The sequence below is a fragment of the Diabrotica undecimpunctata genome, chromosome 4, assembly GCF_040954645.1.
Source record: "Diabrotica undecimpunctata isolate CICGRU chromosome 4, icDiaUnde3, whole genome shotgun sequence".
NCBI classification, from domain to species: Eukaryota; Metazoa; Arthropoda; class Insecta; order Coleoptera; family Chrysomelidae; genus Diabrotica; species Diabrotica undecimpunctata.
Window position 1 is genome coordinate 130,950,804 of NC_092806.1, and position 18,847 is coordinate 130,969,650.

The window sequence follows — 18,847 nt, forward strand, 5'->3', positions numbered from 1 at the left end:
CAATGTTTTAGTAAACAAAATATATTTCTATAGTTAAAATTTGTGCAATTCTTATTTTCATTCAATTCCTTGTTCCTATTGTGCAATTTAATAATATTCATATCAATAAATATTCTACCGAGAAAAAGACGTTGTCACGTAAAATCTTCGCCCGTAAAACCGACTTTACAGGCAACCGATTTTTTTAAGTTATTTGTTATTAAAAATTTCCGGACCACTTGGAAAAATTAAAAAAAATACATTTGAACTTGAAAAAATATATAGAATGGAAAAAAAGGTTTGATGCGATATAAATGTGCGATGGTTTCTAAGCGTATTTGTAGGGATAATTATATAAATACATTAATTTTTCCCATATAAACTCCTGGACAAAATTAACGCACCACTCATATTTTTCTCAATAATGTTTATTTATTGATAATTTACTGTACGACAAGTTGCCTATGGACCTTGTTTGACCGTGACAGTTGTTATGTAAGCTAATAATAGTCTTGTTTTAACAATAATTTGTATCAAACTTCGTTTTAGACTAAAAGTGAGTTAAACTTTTCATAAAAAGTGCCGATTAAAGCAAAGTGCTTGTGAGAAACAAGCTTTTTATTGTGATATTTTTCATCACATGCATGTTTGGAAGTTCATTTGTATAAAAATCAAATAAAAAAATGAACTGCCAAAGAAATTTGTCAATGGAGGAGGCAGTACGAGCATCGACTCTCCTAGATGAAGGATATTCAATGCGATACGTTGCAGGTTTGTTAGGAAGAAAACGTTGCACTAATCAAATTGATGATCGATTTTTGTGACAACGGGCTCTCAGAGATAGGAGAGTCACCAGCAATTTGCTAAAAAATGAACTAGCAGATGTTCGAAATGTCGCGATATCGTCTCGAACAGTTAAAAGACGTTTACATGAAGCAGAATTGAGCAACAGGAAACCGGCCAAAAAACCCTTGCTTACCAGAGAACACAGGGTTCAGAGATTGAATTTTGCAAGATTGCATCAAAATTGGACCATCGATGATTGGAAACGAGTTCTTTTTTCCGGTGAGACTAGAGTAAGCCTAAAAGCTCCATATGGTCGTTAGCGTGTCTGACGAAGGCGAGGATAAAGGTTTGCCAGCTGCAATATATCTCCAAAAGTACCTTTTGGTGGTGGCTCTAAAATGTTTTGGGGGGAATTTGTTTTGAAGCTCGTACGGAGTTGGTCCCCATACGTACGAGGTATATGAATGCCCATTATTACTTAGAACTTAGACAACATAATTGTCGAACATGTAATGACTTTTGCTCCGTTTCTTGGACCTAATTTTTTATTCATGCTCGTCCTCATGTGGCTCGACAGGTTATTGACTACCTAAATGATGTTGATATTCCATTATTAGAGTGGTCACCTAACAGTCCAGACATGAATCCTATAGAGCATCTATAGGACTATCTCAAAAAAAAAAAGATTCGAAGTCGTATACCCCATATTGCCAATCACAACCAACTCATTGAGGCCGTTATTGAAGAATGGGAGAATATTCCGCAATCTTTTGTTGAACATTTGATATCAAGCATGCCTCGACTCATAAATGCAGTCATAAGAAGTAGAAATGGGCCTACACGGTATTAGTGTTGACCCAGATGCATTTTATTGTGTTACTTTACTGATTTTTTTCTTTTTGCAATTTGGAGTTATGTTAGCTTATTTACGTATTCCGGCAAAAACAATTTTTTAAAGAAACAATAAGGCAAATTATGTCATGTTGGACTTATTTGTAGGTGTTTATTACTATTTCAATGTAACTTAGTTTTATTTTGTGTTCATATTGTATATATTTAGATTAATTAAAGTGGTGCGTTAATTTTGTCCAGTTTATATCAAATTGTTTTTATTTTATACTCATTTACTTTTCTACATTTACTTTTAGTTCCATTGGTATCTAGGATGTGCCCAAGTGATGTTTACAAGGTTTATAAGCAAGGATCTAGTGTTAGGATAGACACAACACTTTTAGGATTTGATCATACCAGTTGGCAAAGAGGAAATAGAAGCTATGTTTTTCAGGGACACAGTAAGTATTCAATTAATTTACATCTTTAAAACATTAAAAAATGATACATTGTCGTCTTACGTTTCTGTTATCAGTTCGTTGACTGACAGTTGGGAATAAAGATTGTAACTTATTTGAAAGTTGTATATAAGCATAATCAAAAAATAATAGATTTTCAATTTTTCACTTATGAAATATGTAATGTTGCAAAACCGTCATGAACCTTATACGACATACGCATGCCCGAAAAAAATTAACCCTAAAAACATTAACTATTGTAATTTCATACTGAATTGTGAGACAGGGCGGATCTGTACATAGTGTATAGTACAGCTCACATGATGTCAAGTATTTCCAACAAACTTTAATATTACGTTTATCTTAGCTTGAAAATTCCTCAATCAGTGCGATCCATTTATTTTATCTCTCACGCCGAAAGATGTTATACTGATGGCGAAAAAAATCCAACAGTTTGTATGCGGTTATTTATTTGGATCAAAAGGATTTCTATGTAAGTCTTATCTAAAAATATATATGTGATAATGTTTTTATCTCGCTATCTTTTCTTCAACTGAAGTTTTTTAATTTTTTTTTTTTCGAAAAAACCAAAAAAGAAAAGAAAGTTTATTTTTCTGTAATTTAATATAAATCTGTAATTCTTTTTATTTGTAATTAATTTTTAGTCATGTTGGATTGTTTTGATTTACCCAGGCATTTCACGAAGGGTTGAAGCTAATCCATAAGTGGTGTTAAAGAGTTTGGAGGAGGTGGTCCAATGATAAGACTTATTTAGATTTACGCCATCTTAGACTTCTTGCTCTCAAAAACAGACGGGGAGTGTACATCAAATAAGAGATGATTTAGTTGCAGCTACACGAAGAACAATTAATCAAATATTACTTGGAATGGAACTGAGAGCTTTTGGTGTTACTTTTGATACCATAGCAACTAAGGCTCGACGCTCAGAATACTGCAGAACTCGACACAATAGTCCTGGAATGGAAAATGGAATTTTGTCTGCTTCAGTGATGCATCTAGGTTTTGTTTGGGTTGTAGCAATGGACGCATAAGGGGTTTTCGAGGTGAGAGGCTAAATATAAACTTGTCTGTTGAACGTCATACAGCAAGACAACCAAGCATAATGGTATGGAGTGCTATATTTTGGGAAACAGATCACCTCTAGTTCTTATTAACGGCACTCTGACAGCTCGACGATATATTCTATAGCTCCCACGTCGCATAGGATTAGCCTAGGCAGCGTTTGGTAAATTAAACTATGTATTTAAATCCGATACACCCATGTGCCTCAAAAAGAAAATCTTAACAGCGGAAACATTAACACTTACAAAAAAGATAGTTAATGAGATTCGCGTGACTCAGATGGCTATGGAGCGCCAGATGTTGGGTCTCTCTGAGAGACCGAATCCCAAACGAAGAAATGCGTCGTAGAACAAAAACAACAGACGCCATCGAAAAAATCGCGTCGTTAAAATGGAATTGGGCAGGACACGTCGCCAGATTATCAGACAACCGATGGACAAAACGTATTTTAGAGTGGAAACCAAGACAAGAAGCAATACGGAGCAGAGAACGTCCACCAACTAGATGGGCTGACGACCTGAAGCGTGTTAGTAATAACTGGATGCAAGCCGCACAAAACAGAGACAGATGGAAAGAGCTGAGGAAGACCTATGTCCAGCAGTGGACGCATACAGGTTGATGATGATGATGACTACAACCGGTTTTACTACATCCCTACCTACAAACCATTTTAAATGTGATCTTTCAACAGGATAACGCAAGACCCCATATTGCTTGTGAAACCATGGAGGTCATACAAGAATCTAGTATAAAGACTTTGTTGTGGTCATCAAGATCAGCTGATTTTGTCACCCATCGAACATGTGTGGGATATGGTAGATTGAAACCTAAATCGATTGCCACGTCCTCCAGCAAACTTAAAGGACCTGTGGCATGCTATAAGAAGAATCTGGATGAGTAATCTGTAGTATGATATAGACCACTTAATTCGCTCAATCACTCATATATTAACTAAGTGTATAGAAAATCAAGGAGGAGCCACTCATTGTTAATTTTTTGAGGAAAATGACGTTGCAAGTTTGTTTATAATGTTATCAAATAATAAGAATATTATAATGTATACTTCCACAAACAAATATTTAAAAAAATATGTGTTCTGTGTACGTGACAACGTAATTGACCCTTTTTTCATTGTGGGCACTTTGTGTCGTCGTAAATACCTAGATCTCCTGAGAAATCACATAATTCCAGCATTACGTAATATTTTTTAAACATTACGTTTCCAGATAGAGTTATTAGTACAAAAGGTACCATAAAAATGCCACCTCGCTCTCCTGATCTTGCACCTTTGGACTTTTTCGTATGGGGTTATGTGAAGCAACAAATTTACCGATATGAGCATGAACGTGCCAGAAATTTAGACGAATTGCGTATATATATATATATATATATATATATATATATATATATATATATATATATATATATATATATATATATATATATATATATATAAAGTAGTTAGGTATTATTGACTGACACGTTATGTAAAATAAAGTTTTATTTTGAGGTTGCAGTCATTAATAGGGCAGGAAAGTAAAACTCTTTGTTCTTTAATCAAGCTTTCGCAAAATTTATTTGCTTCTTCAGGATATGCTAAAATATGGTATCAGTAAATACAACGAAATTAGAACTAAATAGCATTGTATAAAACTAGTAAAAAAACTTACAACATGAGGTTAATCCATTAAATTTTCAAATTTGCAAAACATTAAAACTTAACTTATTTTAAAAATTATACAGTTATGTAAGTACAATATTCCAATTTAATTTAATTTTGTAAAAATTCATTTTGACATTGATTATGTTGATGTTTGATTTATGTCAGAAAGACACTCGTTTCTGTTTATTATATTTTTTGTTGTTGATAACTAGTTCTTGATTGTTATTATGGTTACGTACAAAGTGGCGCCAAATATGAATATTTAAATTTTTTGAAATTCTAATATTTATAGTCAGAAAATCTAATATTGGAAAATTATAGTATTAATTTTCGTAAGACAGAATGTAATTATAGATATTGCTTAGTTTATCAATATCAGTTTTTTTATTAACGCATTGATATTTATTTATGCATACCATTTCTAAGAATTCTCTTTTATTTAATTGGTTTTCGCGTCTTAATATATTAGTTTCATTGAAATTAAATGAATGATTTTTATTAATTGCATGATCTATTAATGCACACGTATTTTTATTATTTCTAAGGTCACTTTTATGTGATGTTAGTCTGCCTATTAGATTTCTAGATGTGTGTCCGATGTATGACTTATCACAATTTTCACATGGTATTATATAAACTACATTTGAGCTTTCCATAATGCTAATAGGTGATTTAGTTTTTGTATACAATGATGCTAATGTTTTAACATTTTTAGTTGCAATTTTAATATCAGAATAGTTAGCAAAGACTTTAGTTAGTTTGGGTGTTAATGTTGGTATGTAAGGTAGTGATGTGAAAGTAAATTGAGATTGCACAATTTGTTGATTTGGTTCTCTTGTTTGATTCATGTGAATCATTCTATTATTAGGATTATTAAATAAAAATTTGTTAATTATTTTAATTGGGTACGAATTCTCTAATAAAATGTCTTTAAGTTCTAATAACCCTTTGTTGATGTTATTGATGTGTGATAATTTGACTATTCTGTTTTTTAAAGCCAATATCAAATTTATTTTCATATGAGGTGGATGTTGTGAATGATAATTAATAAATCTGTTACTAAATATAGGTTTTCTGTACCATTCAGTGCTTAATACATTTTGTGCATTACGTTTGATTTTTATGTCAAGATATGGGATGCTATTTTCTATCTCTTTTTCACATGTAAATTGTAAATGTTCACTATAATTATTAAAAGTTTGTAAAGTTTCATTTATTTTGTCTGCAGGTAAAGCAAGTATTAAGTCATCTACAAATCGTTTGATAAATGGGATATGAAAAGGCAACTTTTTTAAAGAATCTCTTATTAAATCGTCTAGTACATAATTACATAATATACACGATATACTTGAGCCCATAGGTGTGCCAAAAATTTGTTTATAGAATGCATTATCAAAAATCAATACATTAGAATCAAAAATGAATTCTAAAGTGCTTAAGAACGTTTTTTTGTTAATTTTGCAATTTATTTTGATTTTATCCCAATGTCTGTTTATACTATCATTAATAATATGTAGTGGTAAATTAGTAAATAAAGATATAACGTCAAAGCTTACTATTATATAATTATTTGGTAGTTGATAGTTATTGATAAAATTACTTAGTTCAAAGGAATCTTGTATAGAGAAACTATTATCTAAGTTATATGACCTTGTAAGAATATCATTCAAAAATTTTGCTAATTTACTGTTTGGTGAATTAATTGAACATACAATTGGTCTCATTGTTAAGTTAGGTTTATGTACTTTTGGTTGTGCATAAAAGCGTGGTGTGACAGAGTTATATATAGTGAGAGTTATGGCTTCTTCTTTAGTGATCATTTTTTTATTTTTCAATTCGGTAACTATTTTGTTAGCTTTCTGTTGCAAGGTACTTGTGAGATTGTTCTGTAATTTTTTATAATATTTAGGATCATTTAAAAGTTCATAACTTTTATTATAGTAATCATCTTTGTACATTACAACAGTCACATTTCCTTTATCACTTCTCACGATGTATATCTCATATATATATATATATATATATATATATATATATATATATTAAAATTGCAACTAAAAATGTTAAAACATTAGCATCATTGTATACAAAAACTAAATCACCTATTAGCATTATGGAAAGCTCAAATGTAGTTTATATAATACCATGTGAAAATTGTGATAAGTCATACATCGGACACACATCTAGAAATCTAATAGGCAGACTAACATCACATAAAAGTGACCTTAGAAATAATAAAAATACGTGTGCATTAATAGATCATGCAATTAATAAAAATCATTCATTTAATTTCAATGAAACTAATATATTAAGACGCGAAAACCAATTAAATAAAAGAGAATTCTTAGAAATGGTATGCATAAATAAATATCAATGCGTTAATAAAAAAACTGATATTGATACTATAATTACATTCTGTCTTACGAAAATTAATACTATAATTTTCCAATATTAGATTTTCTGACTATAAATATTAGAATTTCAAAAAATTTAAATATTCATATTTGGCGCCACTTTGTACGTAACCATAATAACAATCAAGAACTAGTTATCAACAACAAAAAATATAATAAACAGAAACGAGTGTCTTTCTGACATAAATCAAACATCAACATAATCAATGTCAAAATGAATTTTTACAAAATTAAATTAAATTGGAATATTGTACTTACATAACTGTATAATTTTTAAAATAAGTTAAGTTTTAATGTTTTGCAAATTTGAAAATTTAATGGATTAACCTCATGTTGTAAGTTTTTTTACTAGTTTTATACAATGCTATTTAGTTCTAATTTCGTTGTATTTACTGATACCATATTTTAGCATATCCTGAAGAAGCAAATAAATTTTGCGAAAGCTTGATTAAAGAACAAAGAGTTTTACTTTCCTGCCCTATTAATGACTGCAACCTCAAAATAAAACTTTATTTTATATATATATATATATATATATATATATATATATATATATATATATATATATATATATATATATATATAGAGAGAGAGAGAGAGAGAGAGAGAGAGAGAGAGAGAGAGAGAGAGAGAGGATGTTCCGATAGTCGCGCAAGATTTGAATTTGCCGCCATTTGTATAGTAAAGTGTTAAAAACAAAAAAGAAAAAAAGTTGCCAGCTGACAGTTTTAGGGGTTATTAAAAATAGAGCGTTAAACGAGAGAACAATGCGTTTTCATTGTTGAACAATATTTTAAAAATTATAAAAGTTTGGAAGCCACAGTTCAAACATTTCGTACAAAATATGGTCGGAATATTGATTTCGTCAACTTCTTTAACAAACTTGTGTGAAGTTTTTCGTCAACTGTGTGAAGAAATTAATTTGAAAATTCAGGGGGCTCGATCAATTGGTGATTCTAACCCACTGGTCGTCCCAAAACAAGCAGCGCAAATGTCAAGTGCTGGTGAAAGTCCAGGGACTTCAATTCGGTCTTGTGAACAATTTCAAATTTCAAGAAGCTTGGACAATTTCAAGACGCCTTCTACAGCATGTATTCACTGAAGATCTTCATTTCTATGCTTACAATGTTCAATTTACATAAGAACCGAAGCCTACACAGCACAGAAGAGTTTGTTGAATGGATTATTGAACATCAACAATTGAATGCTGATTTTTCGAACAAAATTATCCTAAGCGATGAAGCACATTTTTACCTTGATGGCTTTGTTAATCGTCAAAATTGCCGCATTTAGGGTTCTGAAAACCCACATGTGACAAAAAAAAGATGCATTCACAAGTTGTCACTGTTTGGTGCGGATTTTGGGCTGGAGGCATCATTGGACTATACTTTTTTGAAAATGAGACTGATCAAGCTAGTGAATGTTACTGGTGCTCAATATTGGAACATGATAACAGAGTTCTTTCAAATAGACGGTGCTCACATACCGTAGAGTAATGTTATCAGAAACTCTAGAATTAAAGGGCAAACATATATTAGCTACAAAAATAAGGCCATGGAAGCAAAGCAAATAGGATTTTTGAGTGTGTAAAATACATTTTTACGTGTCTCCTCAAATGTTTTGAAAAAGTGAACGGAGATCGAAGGAACATTATTTTTGGTAACTTTTACGGATAAACAAAAAACGAACAGGATATATATCTATAAGGATTAATAGAAGTAATGGAGGTGTCTAGAAGAAGAAAACGTAGTGAAGGAGGTAAAGATAGGATAAGAAGTTACAAGCTTTTTGTTAATGTTAATCAGACTAAAAGAAGATATGCGATGGTGCTTTTTTAAGTATTCACGCCATTGAAAGAGAAAGGCTAAAGAGAATTAAAAGACTTGTGGTATGTGGTGTGATACCTACAGTTAAAAGGGGAAAAATATAACTACATTTCCAGTCAAAGAGTCTCATTACTCTGGTAAGGAATTTATGTACGGAATTTAGATGCGAAACTTAATATAAAAATAATGCACGAATTATTTATGGAAAAGTATCCTGAGAGTACAGTAAAATACAGTTACTACAATAAATTTTTTCATGAAAATTTTAACCTGCATTTTGGTAGGCCACAAATTGACACATCCAATGTCTGTGAGGAGCTTAATTTAAAAATTAAAAGCCCTAGTCTTGGTGAAGCAGCAAAACAAGTAGCGGTTGCCGAAAAAGTCCTACACTGCCGCCGAAGAAAAAAAATTACACTGCCCTACATGTTCAAGTTGAGGAATGCATTCAACGATATGATGTATACACGGTTCACAATTTGTTGATAGCTCACTACAAGTTTAACCCTAATTAGAAAACTGAAATACAGAGAGGATAGGTAATACGATATAATAGTAAAAACCAACCAAAAACTGACGGTTTAAGACGTTTTCGACTAACCCACCTTATATCTGAAGGAATACAATACCTTATAATCCTATTACGGGCGTATTTTGAATGGTTAGAAATGAACGACCAGTGTCGTAGAGTATATGATTGAAACGTTTATTTGAACTAAATAAATATATTTTTTAAATTGTACTTATGTAAATTGTATTTTTTAATAAAACTTATTTATTTTATTCAAAAATAAAAAGTTTCTTGCCATTTGTAAAAGATACCTTTATTTAATTAAGGAAAAAGGCGCCAAATGTCGCCTGGCAAAATTTCCAATGTGTTTTAAATGTATCCATTATTTTCGAATCCGGAGAAAACTAATAAATATTTTTGAAAAATTTAAACGCAGAATGAAAGATAACATTATTACTCAGGGCAGAAAGTCCCTGAAAACTTCTACAATGTTTATTTTAATATGTTATGTAACAGGGGTGAAAATAAAAGAGAAAATATAGTATAATTTTTAATTGAAAATATTGCATGCAAAAGAAACTTTTTATTTATTCTAAAAAATATTTCATTCTGCCTTTAAATTTTTCAAAAATGCTTTTTAGTTTTCTCAGGATTTGAAAAAAAAATGGATACATTTAAAACACATTGAACATTTTGACAGGCGACATTTTGCGCCTTTCCCCTTTAATACCTTACGATTACAACTACTATTACTTACCTTATATAATTACGATTAGAAAACTATTCAAATTCAAAATAAATAGGATCAACTTCGGAATCCGAGTCGTCTTGAGGGTTAATAATTAGGTTAATAATCTCTACGGTCGTATCAATTATGTTATCAAGATCCCACATTTTTTGTTCTTCTTCTATTACATGTCTTACTGCATCTTTCCAGTTTTGTTTTGTAATATGTTATAAAGACTCGTATAACAATTCACGTACAGCTTGTATTTTATATGACGTATTTTTTCTAGCCACATAACTTTTCATTTGTGCCCAAATTAGTTCAATTGGATTTATTTCGCAGTGGTAGGGTGGAAGTCTAAAGACTGTGATGTTTCGCCTTTCCGCCATTTTGTCAACTACGTATTTCTTGAACTTAGATTTGTGTTGCCGGGCAATTTTTAAAAGTTCTGCTTTTAACATTCCATCTTCGTAAGGCAGATACTTATTCCGCAGCCAGTCAAGAATATCCTGTTTCTTCCACGCATTCGTTAGAAGTCTTTCTACTAGTCGTGAATGATAAGGTGCATTATCTAATACTATAATTGAATTTGGTGGTATGCGTTTAATCATTTGCTCAAAATACTCTTCGAAAACATCAGCTGTCATCTCCTCGTGATAGTCTTTTGTGCTTTTGGAATGAAATTCCAACAAACCATGCTTAACAAATCCTTTTTCACTGCCAATGTGAGAAATTATTAATCTACTGCCTTTACCAGAAGGTGGGGAGATACCAGTAGACCAACCTTCCATAAAGGCTTGCCTGGAGCTTAATATATTTTTATCTGACCAAATTTTTTTTATTGTATGACCTGAGTTTACCCACGTTTCATCCTGGTAGAAGATGGGCCTTTCTTCAGCCCGGAATTTTCGTATGAATCTTAGATAATTTCTTCTCCAACATCATCTTCTCCTCCCGGTCAATCAAAAGTGATTTTCGGTCTGATTTCTTCCACCGGAAATTTAATTCTTTTAAAACTTGCCACAATTTAGTTCGTCCGATATGAGGCAAATCCGGGTCGTCTCTAACTTCTTGTAAAATTTTGTTTAGGTTTGGTATTTCTTTTTTGAAAAAAAATCCATGAATTTTCCTTCGAATACCATTTTTGGCAAATTCATCAATTTCAATAGGCTTTTTCCCTGTCTTTAAGTGTTCGTTTGTGTTTGGGTTAGCTATACCGTGTTTTTTTCTTTCTGATAGGAACCTATATATAGTTGACTCTCCTACGCCAGTCATGTTGGCACAACTTTCGACTATGTTGCGAACAGTGTTTGTGGGATTCTGAGAAACCAGAGCATCGTGAACATTCAGGACAATAGTCTTCTCTCTTGGTGAATAGACAGACTTACTGACTGTACGCAACAATACCGGTGTAAAACTTGATGATGAAGCCATCACAAACAATCCAACAAAACGAGCACGAGCGAAAGGTACGTATATGTTCGTAGGTATATGGAATAAAAAATCACTCACGCACTGCATATAATTCGCAAAATAAATATTCGAGACGCTAATTACTGCCGTAGACGCGCCAACACCGACGAGCCGTAAATTACATGCGATCAAAAACGTACTAAACAAAAAAATTGTTTTCGTTCGTAATAACTTCACCCTTTCAAGTTAAGTTTCGAATATAATTATATTATTAAAAATCTGGGGAATTCCATCTTAATTATCTTGCAACGAATAGTACATTCGGATATAAATTCCAGGTTTTCTAGTAAAGTGATTAAACGCGAAGATTAGTATTGAAATATCCAAAGAGATAAGGTATTCTTATTTACAAAATTGTTAAAGGTTAAATTCTTATTTTTATTAATATAATATAATAACCAACATTAGTCGTGAAAGTTTTAATTGTTTTTTTGCTAAATATATTAGTATTAAAATATTATCAATATTATATATAACAGTATTAAAACATTATATTATTATTTAATGAATAAACACCTTAGGAACGCCTATGATTTACGACCGTTTTATGAGTTTGAGGCATATTTCGTGCTCTCAACAATTTGTGAACAGAATATAGAAGCAATCGCCTTCGATTTTATGCTGAACTTTCAACTTCCTACAATTTCTGTACAAGACCTATTTTATCTGTCGTAGCTTACGGGACTTGTGTTTTCGTGAAAAGGAGGACATTTTGAACATTTACTCCGATTGAATTTTATTTTATGTTTTTAGTCTTTATTTTAATTTTCTTGTGATTTTTTTTTAATTACTAAACTTTATTATTACTTTATACTAGCATGGGTTATTACTTCATAATTTTCAAATCAAAATATTCCGAAAACGGTCCACAGTATCGAGTTTTACCAAGAGTACATGTTTGGTGTAAAATTGTATGATTTTAGGTTCACTTGGAATTTTGATGAATATTTCTACCCTTAAAAAAGTTATGTTGAATAAAACTTGGTACGAACCTTGTAACTAGCGCCCTCAATTAGAATCAGATATAAAAACAAATTCATGGCATGTATCAGCTTCCAAAACATATTCGTATAAAATGTCATTAGAATGTTGCCAATAGTTTCGGCAAAATCGTAAAAAATAATTTTTTTTTTCTTCAAATCCCTTTATCTAGAAAACGGATGGCGTTACAAAATTTTTTTTTATTAAGCAAACCCCAATTATTTTTCAGTTTTTTACCTCTCCTAGAGACTGTGTTAGCTTTCATTGAAACATCCTGTATAGTTGTTAGGGCTCGTATTTATCGCTGATATAACTATTTTACTGTTAACATTAGTAAACATTTATATCAGACACAAATTTCATGCAATAACTGTCAGATCTAAACTTACCTTTAGATGGTAACGATATATTCTCGGTGATTGAGATATTTGTGTATCGCGGTGTATCAATAAAATACACGCTCAAACTACCAATCGACCACGATTCTAAAAACTCTTTCAGGAAGAAACGGAGGAGGAAGTCGAATTGCACCTTTATTGCAGTGTTCAATGGCTGTTCAATTGCGAATGCACTGGCAAGGTTTTCAAATTTGAAGAAATGTTTTACAATTTTTGGAGGAGAAGAACGAAGTACGAAAAGTGAAGTCTGGCTGTGAAATTTAGATTTCCTAACTGAAGTAACGAGACAAAAATACTCCCGACCGAGTATATATTTAATAAGAAAATAAAATAAATCTAAAAACCTAACCAGGCGCTAAAGAATTTCCGAAGCAAAGTTTTATATGGTTACCATTTAACCTATTTTGTGATGGCGATATATTCATATACATGATCAATATTTATATTACTATTTGTAATTTACTAATATTAAATTTAAATTCTCAAAGCAATTCAGATGTGTACACCGATAAGGGGAGAGAGGAGTTACATTTTTCAACTAAAATCTTTTAAAGAATGCGGTAATTTGGATTTTAATATTATGTGGTTTATCATATATGCTTCCTAAGGCATTTTATGTTAGATATAACGTGCTATTTGCTTTTTAAGCTAGATGCAGTTGCCATTTGTTTTTCAAATTAACCTTTAAATGCATCAAGAAATAATCAAACAATTTTGTTGTCCAATGTTTGAGTGGTTTTATATAAGATGAAAATTTCTTAGCAGAAATGGTTTTAGGTACGTAAAAGCAAACCAATGTTGAATAGTAATTATACAATTTTGAATGTAACTTGGAATAGCTCTGTAGTTACATCATATTTAAAGATTATTAGTTAAACTCTTCAGGGTGGTGTAGGTACTGTACCAAATAATCTGTGCAGTGAACAGATATGATCAAGAAACCATTACGGTTTTTATGTTATAATGTAATAATTATTCGATATTCTGAATTAATGTAGTTTCTCCATCTTGAACACATATATTCTGCTTTTTTTTCTGTGTAGGCATATTTGCCTCTTTTCCCTTCGGAATATTCAACGGTTTCACAGATTGTCTGACCATTGCTTATTTGGCCTTACAGTTAAGTTCCTGTAGCTGGGTGATTCATCTCTGTTATTTTTATTACCGTGTTTTTTTATGTGGTTTGTTTTAATTCCATTTATTTTGTGTATATTCTGACTGAATCGTGGTCTGTTCATTAAGTCGTCCCTTGCTCTTTATATCTTATCTCTCTTAGATCGATTTGCTTCTACGTTTTATTCGGTAATGATTTTTGTTGTTTCAGATTGTTTCATGGGCACGCACGGCCCATCCGCCTGTTTTCCAGGCTTAATCAGCTTTACTACATTAGGGTACGTCCAAGATGATCGCTGGTCAAAGGTAGTGAGATTCAGATTCTCTGACTCCTAGCGGCGGGTAGGATATGTCCATTATGAACGCTGGTTTTCCTCGCCGTCAGTGTAGAGCGTTGACTGATCAGTGTAGCATAGTACTTACAATAGATAAGTATGCAACTCTTTGCTGCTAACAAAGTTAAAACCAATCAGAAGGGAAACACATCCAATTAATAAATAGACATATTTAAGGGGGGATATTTAACACATTTTTCCGCAATTATTTGTCGACGAAAACCAATTTTTCTAATATTTAAGAATGAGTCTGTACACCTTTTATTTTATAAAAGGAAAGACAGTTAAGATTTGATTTCACGTACAGTGCGGTTGTGTATCCGCTTATACGTATTTCATCCTAAAGGGAATCTTCGGAGCGGCTATTATCAACCGCTCTGAACGTGAAATAAATATTTCCTGTCGTAGTAGAAGCAACACTAAAATGGCTTCGATATGGACGCAATAGCGACATCTGATGATAAATCACGAAACGAAATCCGAAGATTTCTAATTGTCGAAACCAAATTCAGATTTCTGATTTACTCTGTGCCTTTTAAAAATTGCAAGGCAAAACAGACGTTGATAAAGATGTAATTAGAGACATGGGAATCTAAAATTGCATTCCACAACATATCTCCTCAACTAAGCAAAAATCGTTGGGGAATTTGGTTTCTAGTACTCGTACAGAGTGTATCGGAATAAAAGTAAAAAGACAGTTAAGATTTGATTTTACGTACAGTGCGCTTGCGCATCCGCTTATACGTATTTCATCTTAAAAGGAATCTTCGGAGCGGTTATTCACAACCGCTCTTTTATTTTATATTGAAAATTTGTTTACAAAGAACTGGGCGAATTACCACAAAACCAGTTTGTTATTAATTCCTCGATATTCATCCTGAATCACACTTTAAACGAATAAAAATTGGCGTCAGGTGCCTGAAACCAGTATGAAATGTTCATTCCGGTAAACGTCTGAGTTATATTACCAGCACACAGGTTGTCAGCGCGCTGGTGCATTTTGGCCAGGCCCGCCTAAACACGAAGGATTACTTGCAAACCGACTCGGCGAGGCTTACAGTCATTTGAAATGTGGTGTTACAGAAGCATGCTTACAATAGCATGGACACACAAGCAAACAAACACAGAAGTATTGTGAAAAATAAGCAAAGAATACGAAATAATAAACACAATAAAAATAAGAAAGTTACAATATCTGGGACACGTAATGAGGAGACAACGATATGAAATGCCAAGATTGATAATACAGGGAAAGATAAGAGGAGGAAGGAGTATAGGAGGGAAGGGGATTGTCATGGTTGAAAAATTTATCGGTAGAGAGTAAAGATAGTAATGATGAAATCCAACCTCCTATTGGGAGACTGCACTTAAAATAAGAAGAAGCTACCAATGATAATTTTTTGATACCTCTTATAATGTATTCTTTGATTAGTTTGAATAAGATACATGATAGAGCGTCTTGTCCAACGCGGTTGGTCGCCCAGAAAGAGTCTGTCAAATTCCTTGGTCTTTCATCCTCCATTCTAGTTTTTTGTGATGTCTTTGATTAGTTCTATTAATTTACTTGGTATGTTAAAGCTTATTATTGCTTTCTACATCATATGGCGGATTATGTTGCCTTGCGCACTGCGGAGATATTCAAGGAATTGTTGTATCTCAACACTGAATTCATAGCATGTCCCTAAGATTTCAACAAAAATATAAAAGAAAACTTGAATTAAAACGCCGTGGTCACACTTTGCTATTTCTATGTAACTTTTTGGGTCGGTGGGGGTTGGCGCTTACCTATATTTTTTCTACTGTTTTTTTATGTCTACTGGTCGGCTTTTGCCGATTTATTATATACAAGTTTCATCTCCATATTGGTTTTTGTTGACCATAAAAGTCCTTTTTTATTTGTATTATTACTTCTTGGGTTTTGGTTCTTTCACTTGTATTCCTCGTAAGCTTCTGTGGTTCATAGTGCCTTGTACTTCATGTATGCCATAACTATATTGTGTTATACATAAAATACGGATGGCACAGCTTTTGTAAACCAAAAGTATGTATGTTCGTCCACACAATATCTAAAAATGAACCAATAAATTAAACCAGTAATGGAACATCACATTGAATGAGACAAGTCAATGCATATAAACTTCAGTAACAGAAAACTAAGTAGTCCAGCACCATTAATTAAAACTGTATAGTAAAATCATCATCATCATCATTCAATCTTCGCTTATCCACTGCTGGACATAGATCTCCCACATAATTTTCCATCTATTTCGATCTTGTGCCTCTTGCATCCAATTCCTATGACAACGTTTTAGATCGTCGTATAGTAAAATATGTTCATATAATTTTCTTTTTCATTTGCTAGTTTGCTAGACACTAACTGCATTATACTTTTACTACTATCATTAATCTTGTATTGTTATAAAAATACCTTTTTAGATGATGGTGCTATTATGATGGAGATTGATCACGATCTTCAACAAGTTTACTGTGAACAAATGAAGACTACAGAAGATTCTTTAAGTATATTAATGCCAAACGAAGAATCCGTTTCCCAGCGACTGACAACACCGATCGTTACCACATATATCGATACAGAAAAAATTAGTTTTGAAAGGTAATATGTTTTTTAGTTTTTTACAATAGTATTACCTACAATCAGCATTATTTTTCGCACGGATCAGCAAGATAACTTGCTGTTTCGTGTAACGACTTTCCTGGAAACACCAGGAATGTGAATTTGAAATATATCTTTTACTTGAGCTTATTTTCACTTATCCGTGTAAAAGATTAATTTATTTCCATTTTAGAAATAAGGCTGGTATGTGGGGATGGAGATCCGACAAGACTGAAGTTGTGAATGGGTACGAATGCAAAGTATTCGGCGCATCCAATGTAGAATTAGTGACCAAAACGAGAACCGAACACCTCACGGAAACCGACAAAGCTCGGAGTAAAAACAATAAAAACCCTCTACAGAATTTCTTAGGAATTGCAGAAGTTTCCGAGCCGCAAGCTTTGGCTTTACCTCAAAATGTAAGTAAAAATGTATCAGTTGGGTGGCATTATTAATTTTTGTTATAGTTACAGGACAGGTAAATGGAAGCGTCCGAAACAATAATTTTCTTTGCCACATGTAACAAGTTTGTTTAAGTTTATTATATAAGTAACCTAGGTGGTATAAATTTTTAGAATGTATATATTTTATATTTGTGTTATTAATGTTGAGTGTCATAGTTTATTTTAAATAATCTCAACGACTATGTCTTGGAAAAGGAATAAAACCATTCCGAAAGCTCGACAAAAAATCAAAAGAGTGTTTCTCTAACATCTCGGCCATCAGGTTTGGCCGGGATGTTATAGAAACACTATTTTGACTTTTGGTCGAGCTTTCGGAATTCTTTTATTCCTTCTTCAAGACACTGTAATTAGAAGACTGTGTAAATATTTACAACATATCACAAATTGTCATTGCAACTTACTAGTCGTTGAGATTATTTATGTAAAGCTATGACACTCAACATTAAAAACACACATATAAAATATAACATGTAAAATAATGGACAAAATACATTTTAAAATTTAGTTGGATAGTTAAAATTTTGTTAGTGACATCTTTTAATGGTGTCACTAACACGGTCCCGCGGACCCGAACAGAGGATCCATTTCCATTCCCACGCAATGCTAGTCATATACGTCAGAATCAAATCAGTCAGTTTGGAAGTAACACTTTGTTCTTTTGTAGAAATTTTGTAATGCTTTTTTTCATTTTAGAAAGAATACGTTAATTCTAGCAACCCTTGTAATATTACACCGGAGGAATACTTCGACAAAGACATTGATCTCAGCTCTCAGGGACGTGATATCGGTAGACCAAAAGAGATTCAAGTAAAAGTTCAAAAATTCAAAGCTAACTTGTGGCTGTGCGAAAACTATCCGCTTTCTTTGCCAGAACAGATACTTCCTATAGTCGATTTGATGGCGATATCGAGCTCACATTTTGCTAAGCTGAAAGATTTTATTCAGATGCAGCTTCCTTCTGGATTCCCTGTCAAAATTGGTAAGTAAAATTTGGGTTTCAAACGGAAATCATATATAATCTATTATCAATAAGTCCTATAAAATCTTTTACAAATTTTAGCTATCAATGAAAAATGAAATTAATGAGTAATTTTCTTGTTACATCAAATTCTTAGCTTATTTAAGTGTCTCCCATTCAATAGTTATTATTGAAATAGTCCACTTGTATCCATTCTAATACACTGTTTAATT

General features: G+C 32.2%; 1 protein-coding gene across 1 annotated transcript in view; it reads left to right on the forward strand.

Moving 5' to 3' along the window:
• The window catches only part of LOC140440026 (ankyrin repeat domain-containing protein 13D), a 42,946-nt gene that overhangs the window by 10,664 nt on the left and 13,435 nt on the right, over positions 1 to 18,847 (forward strand). Inside the window, exons 4-7 of the mRNA XM_072530265.1 lie at positions 1,914 to 2,057; positions 17,015 to 17,192; positions 17,386 to 17,611; positions 18,350 to 18,635. Of these exons, the coding sequence (XP_072386366.1) occupies positions 1,914 to 2,057; positions 17,015 to 17,192; positions 17,386 to 17,611; positions 18,350 to 18,635 (834 nt within the window). The remainder of the gene's footprint in view (positions 1 to 1,913; positions 2,058 to 17,014; positions 17,193 to 17,385; positions 17,612 to 18,349; positions 18,636 to 18,847) is intronic.